Source organism: Lucilia cuprina, chromosome 2, assembly GCF_022045245.1.
Source record: "Lucilia cuprina isolate Lc7/37 chromosome 2, ASM2204524v1, whole genome shotgun sequence".
Taxonomy (NCBI): Eukaryota; Metazoa; Arthropoda; class Insecta; order Diptera; family Calliphoridae; genus Lucilia; species Lucilia cuprina.
The window spans coordinates 13,548,163-13,562,309 of record NC_060950.1 but is presented as its reverse complement, the minus strand read 5'-3'; the positions used below and the strand labels follow the sequence as shown (position 1 = coordinate 13,562,309).

Below are 14,147 nucleotides of genomic sequence, written 5' to 3'. Positions count from 1 at the left end.
GCCGTGGCCGATGGTTGGGTGTTTTAAATTGTTCACACAACTAGTGAACAAGTAAAAAAAATATATATAGTTTATTATAATTTGAAAACAAAATTAATAGAAATTTAAAAAAATACAACAAAAAAGTTTCTGTAAAAAAAAAACGCAATTAATCAAGCATATCAATTAACAAAACATAATACTAAACGAAATAATAACTAACGAAAAAAATACAAATAAAATAAGAAAACTAAATCAGGATACGGTTGAAAGAACTTCAAATCGGATTTGGAATAAATTAATTGAAATTGCGTAAAGAGGGAAATAAGAAAAAAATATGTGTGTTGAACACAAGTTAAAGTGTGTGTGTGTGTGTTTTTGTCGAGTGTTACTATGATGAATATTAAAGAATATTGGAAAAAGTGGTTGTATTTAATTACCGTTACCAGGTCAATCAAAGGCGATATTACAAAATAAAAAAAATTAAAGTAAACAACAACAAAACAAAAATTTCCATTTAATTAACAAAGCACGCATATTTAACAAAACAAATTGTTATATTAACACACATATCATTGAATGTAAAATTTAATTAAATAATAAAAAGCATATTTAAAAAAAAAAAAATCTGCTCAAATTAATAGAAGAAGTAAAAATGTAGTTAATAAATATGTAAATTGTAATGAATAAAAATTAAAAAGAAAAAATTTCATAAAACAAAGTTTTAAAAATGTATAAGAAAATCTTAAGTGCATTAAAACACAATTTGCATACAACTGGCATAAATTAAGCAAAAAAATTAAAGAAAAATAAAAAGAAGAAAGTTTTTATTGCCATTAAGAGAGATTATAGTTAAAAAACAACAACAACAATAAATAAATAATAGCAAACAAAATAAAGTAAAAAAAAAAACACAAAAATGACAAAAGTTCTCGAAATGACATTTTTAATTCATCTGCTAGTTTTGCATTTAACACCGACTGTGTTCTCGACATCGTCTTCGTCATCGTCACATTACGGTCGTGCTCAGAAAGTTAAACACTATGCTAGTGGCACTTCCTACCATCATCCCACAGATATTGGGGCAACTTCTCATCCCACCGATACACACGCTGCACACTCTATTAATGGACGTCAGCGTAAAGTTGAACATGTGGATAATGTTAGCAGTAATCTTTATGCCATGATTGATAATCCCTCCTTATCGGAGGAATACTTGGATCCCTTTAATGATCCCCTACAACAGTCGGCCGACACTACATTGATTGTCAATCATCAACAGATGAGTACGTGTCAGACGGTTTGTGCCTGCAAGTGGAAAGGTGGCAAACAGACAGTGGAATGTATTGATCGTTTGCTTACTCGCATACCCGATAATATAGATCCCTCTACCCAGGTATTGGATATGTCGGGCAACAGATTGCAGACATTGCTGAATGAGCAATTTGTACGAGCTAATCTTTTGAATTTGCAAAAACTGTATTTGCGCAATTGTCGCATTGAACACATTGAACCGCAAACATTTAAAGGTCTCACAAATCTGGTCGAATTAGATTTGTCACAAAATCTTTTGGTCTCAATACCCTCTATGGCTCTCAGTTATATTTCTTCCTTAAGAGACTTGACCATAGCTTCCAATCGTATACAAAAAGTTGAACCCAATGCATTTATTGATACTCCAGCTTTGCATAAATTGGATTTATCCCATTGCGATATACAACAGATAGCACCTCAGGCATTTGAGGGTTTAGAGGGTCTAACACTATTGCGTTTGAATGGCAATAAGTTAAGTGAGTTGGTCGCCAAGACAATTGAAACCCTAAGCCGTTTGCATGGCATTGAGTTACACGACAATCCCTGGATTTGTGATTGTCGTTTGCGTGAGGCCAAGTTGTGGCTTATGCAAAAGAATATACCCTATCCGGTGGCGCCAGTATGTGCAGGAGGTCCTGAACGTGTCTTGGATCAAACTTTTGGCGAACTAAGCATCGATGATTTTGCCTGTAAACCAGAGCTGTTGCCCTCCAATCATTATGTAGAAGCTACTATGGGCGAGAATGCCTCGATATTGTGTCGCGCCAAAGCTATACCAGCGCCTACTGTTAATTGGTATTGGAATGGTCGTTTGTTGACAAATAACAGCGCCTTCAGCTCCCATCAACGTTTGCATATATTCGAACATGGTGGTTTTGAAAAGACTTCACGCTTAGTGCTGACCAATGCTCAGGAAATCGATTCCAGTGAGTTCTTTTGTGTTTCGGAAAATCGTGCCGGTTCCACAGAGGCCAATTTCACTTTGCATGTTAAGATGCGTGCGGCAGGCATGGCTTCTCTAGGCAGTGGTCAAATAGTTGGCTTAAGCGCTGCTCTAGTGGTTCTTATATTATTTGTTTTACTATTCGTTTCCTTTCTACTAATGCGGCTAAAGCGGGAACCTTATAATGCCAGTAAAACACCCAATCATATGGAGGTTATTACCAGTATTAACCAGCAGAATATGATTATCAATAAAACCCAGGCCAATGGCACGGTTAATAATACCAACTCCAACTTGGGAGAGGTGAAAATAAGCGACGAAACCATACACTTGGATAGTGCGGGTACGGAAAATGCCAATCCTTTGCAGAAACCGCCACGTTTAACGGATATGTCTTATGCCACCAGTAGTTATGACAAAGCCGGTAGTGTTTTGGTTACAGCGCCTTGTTTCATTTCACCTACTGCCTCAGCGGGCAATAATCCAGATTTGATTAATGACACTAAACGTTATGAGGGAGAAGAGTTTTCCGATTTGAAAATACCGCCCATATTGACAAAAGCCTTGGCTACAGATCTGGCTAGCTTGACGACGAATGGTGAATATAAAAGAGCGGGCGGTTGTGATTCTTTATATCCCTCGGGTCTGTGGGAGGATATAACATCGGTGACCTGTACTTCCTCGGCAGATGATTTGTTCCTACGACGTTATTCCGATAAAACACCCATAATGGATGCCACACAACTGTACGACATGCATGATGGCAGCACTAGTAATGATAATTTCAGTAAAACCTTTCCACGCACCAGCTTTAATCACAATCTGCAGTCGAACGATGGCAGTTGTAATATAAATACCGAATCTACTGCCTCTACCACCACCACCAATCTATCGAATTCTGGTTCGGGCATTGTAATGGGTGGTTATCCCAATGATTATGGTTTGCCAGTGGTGCCCGGAGCCGAACTGCAGCTTAATCATCATATGCAAATGAATTCTTTGCAGAAACAACTTTTAGGCGGTACACTGGGTCGAACCAGTGTTAGTAATCCTTTAAGTAGAGCTACCCTAATGTCCAGCAATAATGGCAACGGCAGCAGTAGTAGTCCACCATTTACAAGTCGAACGTTGCCACGACAAAAACCCACTACCAGCTATGATGCCAATAGTTCACGCAGCTCACCGGTACACAATAATGTCTTAGTAAATCCAGCCACGATCAATGCCAAAACGATACGTGTGTGGCAGAAAGGAGGAGTACCCGTTCTACCACCTGTTACCGCCATCAAAAGAGCCTTAATTAGCACGAGTCGTAGTTCACCCGATGAGGGCTATCAAGAGGGCTGTGGCACCGATGTATAAACTATTTAAACAAAAAATAACTCTTATAACTCAAAACTTTCCTACTGTACAAGTTTAAAAAGAAAAAAAAAAAACACAAAAACTAATGAACTAACAAATAATACAAATTACGCTTTGTAAATGAAGAAGTTAGATGAATGTTTTATGCAGCATCTCATTTTGCGCCTGACTGAATTTAGTTGCATCTATACTTCATCATCGATTACGATACTTGTATAAGCAATAATCAACTCTAAACTTAAGTATTATTGTCATCTTCATCATCATCGTCATCATCATCATTAACAGCAACATCATTTCATTTAAGAAAAAAAAAAAAACTCATTAATGGATTGTGGACTGACTGAAAGAAATAAATTTAAAAAAAAAATTGAAAATAAAAACAAAAAGATACGCTCATGTTGCGTATCAACAGGATTGTGATAGTGTATGCGTAAATAGATAATAATTTTGTATAAAAATAAATTAATAAAAATTATAATTAAACAAAAATATCTAAATTTAAAAATGAAATTAATTAATTACCCCAAATTAAAACAACATTAGGATAAATAACAACAATAATTGCAGCAAAGAAGTTTATGTTAATTATTAATTTTTTTTTTCAAAATAAATATAAACAAATTTCACTCCCCTCCTTGACCTCCCCTTCAAACACAATTTAAAAAAAAAAAATTATTAAGAAAAATTAAGCAAAATGTTTAAACTGTATAAAGTTAACAAAAAAAAAAAAATGTTTAATTAATTCTACATACATACACAGAGAGAAATAAAGCGGTAGAAATGTATCTAAATTGATACAATCTGCCAACAACAAGGGATGTGTATTTCGACAACCACCGTTATAATTAGGACAACGCATAGCTTTGTGTTATTTTGGCAAATGCATCGTGTTGTGAATTCGACAACGAGTAGTTTTTATTAAGACAACGCAAAGTTCTGTTTTGATAACATGGTGTTGTCACTTTCGTAACACATATGTCTAATTCACTATTCGTGTTGTACGGTTGTATGTCGTACTTTTTATAATAATTGATTTGTTTTTGTTAAAAAAAATATTTGGAAAAATAAAAGCAGTTAAATAATTTTAGATACATACACAGAGAGAAATAAAGCGCTAGAAATGTATTGAAATTTCTACAATCCGTCAACGACAACGGATGTGTTTTTTGACAACCACCGTTGTAAATGTGAAAACGCATCGTTTTGTGTTATTTATGCACAAATGCACCATTGTGAATTCTACAACAAATCTTTGTCATTTAGACAATACAAAGTTTTGTTTTGATAACATAGTGTTGTCACTTTGGTAACATATTTGTCTATTTCACAATCCCTGTTGTATGGTTGTATCGTAGTATATTGTATTTTTTTAATTCTTGATTTCTTTTTGTTTAAAAAAAAGTTTTATCGTTGTGAATTTGACTACAAATCGTTGTTATTTAGACAACGCAAAGTTCTATTTGACAACTTAGTGTTGTCTTTTTGGTAACACGTTATTCTAATTCACAGTTGATACAATCCATCAACGACAACGGATATGTATTTTAACAACCACTGTTGTAGTTGTGACAACGCATGGCTTTGTGTTATTTTGACAAATGCATCGTTGTGAATTTGACAACGAATCGTTGTTATTTAGACAAGGTTCTGTTTGACAACTTAGTGTGTTGTCTCTTTGGTAACAAATTTGTCTAATTCACAAACTCTGTTGTATGGTTGTATCGTAGTATGTTGTAATTTTTAATTATTGATTTGTTTTTGTTTAAAAATTTTAATCGTTGTGAATTCGACAACAAATCGTTGTTCTTTAGACAACATTTGTCAAATTCACAATCGTTATCGTACTTTTTTTTATTATTGATCCGTTTTTGGTAAAAAAAAAATATTTGTAAAAATTTTATGACATACAATTTTACAACGATACAACAGCGACTGTGATTTTACAAATATCCTTTTTCTGTTAATTTCATAACGTATTTCTTTGTATTATGTTATTGATTTGAAAACAATTCGTACATACATTGACAACGGTTGTTATAATCACTTTGATGTCAATTTGTTACCCCATTCGTGTAGAAATTTATAACTTTTTTTCTTTCTGTGTACATAAAAGCATATGTATGTATTTGTAAAATGTAAATTTCTCTAATTTTTTATAATTTTTATTTGTAGCTAATAACTGCACATTATTATTAACATTATAAATATAAAATATTTAATTATTATTATAAGTTATAATGTAAATTATCTTCCAGTGCTAAAGAAGACACACACACACTAACATGCAATTAAAACTAAAAACTTGTTTAAAACAAATGTTCAACAAATTTTCTTAGGAAAAAACATAAACATATCTCAAAAACACTCAAAGACTAAACATATCACTTACACTTACATACACACACAAACAAATTACCCGGTAGTTTAAATGTACATATGTGTATGTTCAAATTTACACTGTTTACCCTTTAAGTTACCAACAAGGCTTTAAGTAACACTAAACATAGGGTTCAATGACTTCTAAAGTAGTGATTAAAAGGGTAAAAGAGCTATATATGGTAACCTCCTATCAGGTAAACTATAAAAGATACTGGAAACATTTTACACTTAATGTTTGTGCAAAAATTGGTTCTTATTCCCAAATGAGATTCTTTTTAATGTAAAAGGATTAAAACTTTATTTTAGTACTTTTATGAACCTTCAGGCTGCACGTTGGTCCTTTTGCTCCTTTTGTGATACCAGTAAGTATATTAAAAGAAAGAAGAAAGGGGAAGTGGATGTTGTAGCAGTGAAGAGCCAGTAAAAATAGAGATTAGGACAGAGATTAAAACGGACACAGATAGAGAGAAGAGAAGATACATTCTTGGACTTATAAGATAAGCTTATAATCAGTGCTATTGAAGTTTGTTTCATTAAACCAACTGCAATGCCTGATGAAGTGTCCTCCAGAAATCAATGTTTGAGATATCGGAGTTGAAATGCAGGACAGTGACAAAGAAGATGTTCGATTGACTCGTGTCTTTCATCTTGACAGCTTCTACAGTAGTTGTTGCAAGTTAAGCTAAGTCTCTTTGCTTGTTTACCAAATTTATAGTGTACAAAGATGACAGCTATAGTTTCGCTGAGTTGGGATCATCTATATTTAAGAAGATCTTCGGTCTGTATTTTGGCCACATCTTTTTTGCTCAAATACAAGTTGGCTCATTACTCAATCTTGCCTGAGAGAGTTCACAGAATATATTATCTATGAGTCTTTTGTATATTCCTATCGTAGTACTACAGAAGTGGTCCTTGTCCGACCAACCTTGTTCGGCCAACTGTGAACCCGTTTTCGCAAGTTTAGTTCCCTGTAGAGTCCACCTTTCTTCGAACCCTATGCCTCGCTATCCTAATTAAGGATGTCTGGCATTCCTGGACTTGTCGTGATGTAGAGTATACACCTGTTAGGGACTTGATTGCAGCTTGACTGTTGGTAAAGATTAGAATATCTCTGTTTGATGTTTAAATGTCTCGCTATCCTATATAAGGATGTCCGGCATTCCTGGACTTGACGTGATGTAGAGTCAGTGACTTGATTGCAGCTTGACTGTCGCTAAAGATTAGGATAACTCTGTTTGATATCTTATTATACCAGAGCCAGTTTGCAGTTCTCTTTATGGTTGTTGTTTCGACCTGTATTGGTTTACAATTATTACCGATTCTGAAAGTAAGCCTGATTCCATTCTCTTCGCTTTGAGCCATGTATGTACACGGATTGGCTTCATGGATAGCGATCTTCCTCCAGTCCCGTATTTTCTGAGATGATGAAACTGTAAGTCATTATTCAAGGTGATGTCATAAGAACTAAGTACTTACCACAACCGCTTACAAGTAATTAGAAAAATCAGTTAATCATGTTAATCGTATAAAAAGCCGTCAGAGGTATTTGAAAGTATTTATATAACACGTTATAAATAAGGTGTAACTAGACTACTTCTTTGTAATAAGAACCATGTGTAGTAGTCATTGAAAAGTATATTAATCGGTAAGTGGTTACAATTGTAAGACATTACCAAGTTTTTGTTGGGTATTTCTCATAGCATATTTGATGACACACTTTCTAGTTCACTAAATTGTGGGTCGTTTTATTGCTAAAGTCATAAAAAAGGTTAATTTTCGCTTCCATTCACTCAACATTTCTCACGTTAATAATTTCTTTTAGTATTTTAATAAAAACATATTTAATCCTATAAATATTTGATGTTATTACCGGTCGTTAGTGTTTAAATCTCAAAAATGATTAGTGGAAGAGAGTTAACTAAGTAATTCCTTTTGATTTTTATTACTTTGTATAAGAATAATTGTAAATTTTCTAGAATTTGTTTAATAAACTAAATATTCCATCAGAAACTTGATAATGATTTGCAATATTCTTATTAACCATCTTTTTAATGATTGCTATCGATTTCATACTGATTACATAGAAGTGCTTTAATAATGTATTATTAGTAATGTGTTTACATAAATACTTTCTTATTTATTTAAACTGAAGAGGTATATTTGTAGAGTAGAATATTTACTACAACCTATAACCACCAACTGCATTACTTTGGGTTAGAAAAGTAACTAGGTTTTTGTTAAAACGATCTAAACGAGATCTATGTAAAGCTGTATTATTTAAACTGAAGAGGAATAAATTTAAAGAACTTGTGTGTTATGTAAGAGAATAAAACTCATCTTTAAAACTTTCAACACTGCAGGGTTTACTAAGTTAACATATTTTTTCAAATACGTACGTTTATCTGTATGTGTTTTTTTTTAACAAAAATTCATCTGTTAAAATGTAATTTTATACAGCATTAGTTACAACATACAGAATGAAGTACATTCATTTATTCATTCATTCATATATACATACCATTCATAAAAAAACTAAAAACAAAAGCTAGAAAACATAAATTCATACTTTCTTACTTACATAGTACTTATGTATGGACATTAGGGGGGCACCAGCTTGATCAAATCTTGAAAGTTTTTCAAGTCATAATATCTAGAAATCAAAAACTCCCTGCAACAACTTATTAATGACTTGCAATTGTTTAACACTTACCTTTTCAATGAGCTACTATCTGGTACTGATTACATATAAGTACTTAAATAATGACTTAATAATAATGTGTTATATAAATACTTAGTCAGCTTCATGGCAAAGACATAAATAGATCTTTCTACTTACTTGCAAGCAATTGTGGTAAGTACTTGCCTCCAATGACATCACTATGTCAAACTAATGACTTAGAGTGTTATTGTGAGAGTGAATTTGAACCCCTTACCGGGTAATGAATGTTTTTGATGGTAAGCTTATTTCTCCATACAAATAAGGGCAACCTAATGTGTATGTACATTGTACATAAATACATTTAACAACAGTATTTTCGTTATCCATGCATGACATTGTACAACTACAAATTTGTTTCTGTTTTTTAACTAAAGAAATTTATTTATTTCTTTTTATTTTTTCGGGTTTTTTGTTATTGTTGTTGTTGCTTATTTTTTTTTTTTGTAAACCTCGTTCGCACAATAAAGTTTAATGTTTTAAATCAAACGTTTGAAGTTTATCAAACCGTAAACACATTGTAACTGACTTAATTTGTAGCCCAAGGTATGGCAGCGATGAATGAATGTTTGGCATATATAAAAGTTTTTCTACTACTTTACAGCCTTTAAAGTTTTCTTGTTTTTCCTACTTATGTATTTATTTGTTGTTTTCCTTTACTTTTTCTTATTTTATTTATTTACTTATTTTTCGTATTTTAATCTAACATGTTTTTTACATTTATGGACAATTTACCAACTAAGACAGACAGACGGACAGACAGACAGACAGACAGACGGACGGACAGACAGACAGACATTCTATTTTCAAGAGTAAATACTTGTAAACTTTTATTTAAGTTTTTCACTTTCCGCTTTGAATTTATGAAATTTCGTAAGAAAAAAGTTAGCAAAACTTTTATACATAAATGTGAGAAGTTAATAGTGTTAACTCTTAACATTTTCACGAATAATACAAGTGTCAGAGTTTTGTTTTGAGGTGAAAATGTTTAATACATTAGCATTTTAACTCATTATTTAAACGCGGTAAATGTCATCACTAAGACAAGTACTTACAAATCTCTACTTAAATAAGTACTTACATAACAGGCGCTAAAAAGTGATTTTGCTTAAAAAGTCAAAAAATGCTTACTTGGTAATGACTTAAAATTGTAACCACTTATCTATTAACATACTTTGCAATGACTACTACATATCGTTCTGATTACATAGAAGTACCTTAAAAACATCCCAGCAAAAACTGTGTAATGGCTTTCAATTGTAATTACTTACCTAACAACATACCCTTCAATGACTACTAGATATCTTCTGGATTACATAGAAGTAGTCTAATAAAGTCTTACTAATAATGTATTATATAAATACTTTCTAATTCATTAGTCGTTTCGCCAGTAAAGATATAGAAGCTGTAAACGTTTTTTCATGTGATTTACAATGACAACTTTTTCTAATTACTTTTTCTAATTACTTTTTCTAAATAATTGTAATTAAGTAAATTTTAGCACTTTAACCCCTTACATGGTAATGAAAATTTTTACTGGGATGTTATAAATAAATACTTTCTAATGCATTAGTCAACTTCTGAAGATATAGAATCTGTAAGTTTTTTTCTCACGATTTACATTGACTGACTTTTCTAGTTACTTGTAAGGAATTGTGGTAAGCACTTGCCATCAGTGACGTCATCATAAATGTAAAAACATCACTTCCCTTTACAACCACGCAGATGGTATGGCCTCTTCGGTAGACCCAAGTATGAAACCCTGAAATAAGCCGAAGACTTTGTTCTTACTCTTAGAGAACACAATGAGGTAAATCTGATATGAAGAGAATTTTCTCTGAACATACTGGGGCAAGGATACCTTTAATCTATCATCATTCCAGTCGAAGACTTTGTTGTTATTCATAGTGAACAGACTGTGGTCTGATACGACAGACTTACTCTATGGGAGAATGAAATCCGTATAGACCTACATTCATGTTGTATCATTAACATTTAACACCAACTCATTTCTCAACGCTTAGTCCTACAGTCACTGTTCTGTGTGCCATTCGGCAACAGCACCGAAGTTATCCCAAAATATAGTTTTCACCGTACATCACTCTTTTAATTGCCACTTAATCTTCCCGAGAAAAGGTCAAGGATACAATTGACATTACCTGTTTTTATAGTCCCGACAGCCTATAATCACACCAAAATGGTGTCTTTCATTAAGATAATCTTACAAGGTAATGGTTGTTGTTGTAACAGCTCGACTGTGGCCGATAGTTCTTTTCTAGGGGTAAAACTTTCGGTTGACAATCTTTGGCCGAGTATGACTCGGGTCGTTCCGGAGCGAAGATCCAATTGTCGTGGGAACGATAAGGTAATGGTCAAGGATACATTTGACATCACTAGTTTATAGTCCCGACAGCCTATAATCACACCAAAATGGGTCTTTCATTAAGATAACTTCAAGATAACCTTATGAGGTAATGGAAGTTTTTGTTTGTTTTTCATCGAAGTCAAAAGGTAGTTATAATCATAAAATGTCATACTGCGCTGTCTGTTGTCATTTGGCACCAGCACCAAGCATATCCCGAAATATAGATTTTCACCTCTCTTCTTCCCGCAAAACCACAGTCACTATGTTCATTCCTCAACCAACTCAACAAACCAAAACCATATTCTGCGTGCAATTGGTATCGGCAGACTACAGGTATTAGTAGCATCTCTTGTCTCCGGCATTGCAATCCCACCAAGAGGGGGTCTTTCATCAGGGTTACATACCCCCAGGGGGCACTGCGTAGATTTTCAAAGTATTAAAAAAGTAACCATAATCCTCATATGTTAGTTAGTCTGCGCTTTTTTATCTCCCGCCAAATGAAATTGTATCAAATATATTAAATATCCCGTTGTTTTCGTGTTGTGATTAAGGAATTTTAATTATTTTAAATTTGACATTAAGTATATTGATGATTTTTCATTGTTAGCGCTATAAAAAAAGAAAGGATTTTGTGGCATTTAAAAAAGTTTGTGTTAAAGAATTTTTCTATATGTTTTAGCAACCTTTATTAACTTTAATAAACCATTATGTCTGAAGTACATAAAACGCTATTAATAAACTTTTAATTGGTTTTATTAAATTCAAGGAAAAATATTAGCGAAATATATAAAAAAAGAAGGAGAAACAAAAAACCATTAAAATAGAGTTTAATAAAAAGTAGGAGAAACAGAAAACCATTAAAATAGAGTTTTACTAAAACTAGTATAAAAACAAGTAAGAAATTATAGTTGGGCGAGGCCGACCATATCATACCTTACACCTGTTACAGAAATAAAATGTGATTTAGTTTTTATAATAAAGCATTTAAGTTGAATTTTTGTTTGCTTGTTTGGGATAGAGGTGAAATAATGAACCGATGTCAACCATTTTCAATAGGCTTCGTCTACGATACCATAAAAGATTACGTGCCCAATTTCATTGAATTATCTTCAAAATTGATTACAAGGTTTACAAGTCTTATTCGGGGATACAGTTGTATGGAGCTAGTTGAAATAATCGACCGATCTTAACCATTTTCAAAAGCCTTCGTCCATGGATCAATAGAAGATCATGTACTAAATTTAAACAGACAGACAGACGGACAGACAGACAGACAGACGGACAGATATACAGACGGACGGACAGGCGGACGGACAAAACTAAATCGAAAATGATTATGAGCCGATTGGTATACTTTAAGGTAGCTAAATGACCAATATTGTGCGTCACAAACTTCAGCACAAACCCAAAATACCCTCTCCACTAAAATGGCAAAAAGGTTATATTAGCTAAAAGTGCTAACTCAAAAAAGACAAGTTTTCAAGAGACCAAGAAAAATGTAATTAATTTGTATAATTTAAACAAAAAACATTGCTTATCATGAGAAAAAACTCATTTTAAACCAAAAGTTAAGTTACCACTTTTTGTATATATAACAACGATATAAAATTTTAGAACATACAGTATAAACAAAAACAATTAGCTAATTACTTTAAGAGTTATCATATGTTAGCTTTTCTATCATATTTAAATATTAAACTCTTGCAACTGTCAAAAAGTAACTTGACATTTATAATGTCAAAAGTTTATTACTTTTTCATTTTGTTTATTATTAAGCAGAAATGTCATATTTCAGACAGACAGACAGACAGACAGACATTCAGAAAAAGTTGCTAGTGATTTATAAATCTTAATTAAGGAACATTTTCATTGATAAATAATTAACAGCAACGACAACAAAAGTGAAATATTTATGCAATTAACTAACGCTTCAGTAGCTTTAATCAGTTGGGGTTTAAAATATACTGCAACCTACATACATTATTTAGGGTTAATTAATGAAATTATTATATTTAATAAATTTCAATTCATACATTCTCATATATGTATGCATGTTTAGTAGGGTGGTCCACTTTTCTAGGGTAAGACATTGTTACATGCTTTCTAAGTTAATAAAACTAATAATGTTTGTCTTAAAGTCAATATTTGTTGAGCTTCAGCTCAACAATAAAGACAACTTTTTCATTTATTTCATCACCACCCTAATTTTCAAAGTTTTGCAAAATCAGTGAGAAATAGTTTTCATGAATAAATCGCATCAATTTTAACTGTTTTTTGTTGTTGTTTTTAATTGTTTTGCAATTAAAACAACTGACAAATAAGTATTGTAGTAGTAAATCGTATTTTTATTTAACATATTTAATTAAAACAAATTTATGCAAATTAATATTTTTATAATCATTTTTGCTGCTATTGTATGTGTAATTTTATTTAACTATTTGCAGTAAATCTCACCACTCACAGGGAACACACACACACACATACATATGTATACATACATAGGGCAACCAGTGATAGATAGATGCAATACATTCAAATAATGTATGTGTGTAGAGTTTTGTGATATTTAGTGTTTTATTTAAATTAATAAATATTAATATAGTTTATATATTTATTTATTATTTATTCTAAATGAGAATTGCGTTGTTTAATGTTTGCAATTAATATCAATACGAATAAATTTTCTGTTAATTAGAATAAATGATAAGAATCAGCAAGAAATCCATACATGTGTGTGTATATGTGCGGAAAATTATTTAGAAGAAAGTTTTACATTAACAATGCGTATAAATTGTATAAAATCATTTTTACTGTTTAACATAAATTCTTGCAAGTGTAGTTTGCTTCAGTTGCAACGTTCTAAACTATGATAATTTTGAACAACTTTTGTTACTCTTGCTGTCCATCATGTCTCTTATACAGATGAACATCTATATAAGGGTGGCCCCAGTACAAGTGAAAGTTTAGGTCATTTTATGATATAATTTCTAGAAACTTGTTTCCTTACGTTAATATTTGGTGAGCTAAGTCAGAGGATATAAATGTCATTTCTGGTAGTTTTTATGATTTCCATATTTCTTTCAAAG

General features: G+C 32.1%; 1 protein-coding gene across 1 annotated transcript; it reads left to right on the top strand.

The window, feature by feature from the left end:
- Positions 1-5,780, top strand: LOC111677656. The gene has a single exon (XM_023438818.2). The coding sequence runs from the start codon at positions 899-901 to the stop codon at positions 3,596-3,598; it is 2,700 nt and encodes an 899-aa protein (XP_023294586.2). The 5' UTR covers positions 1-898; the 3' UTR covers positions 3,599-5,780.
- The last annotated feature ends 8,367 nt before the right edge of the window (positions 5,781-14,147 follow it).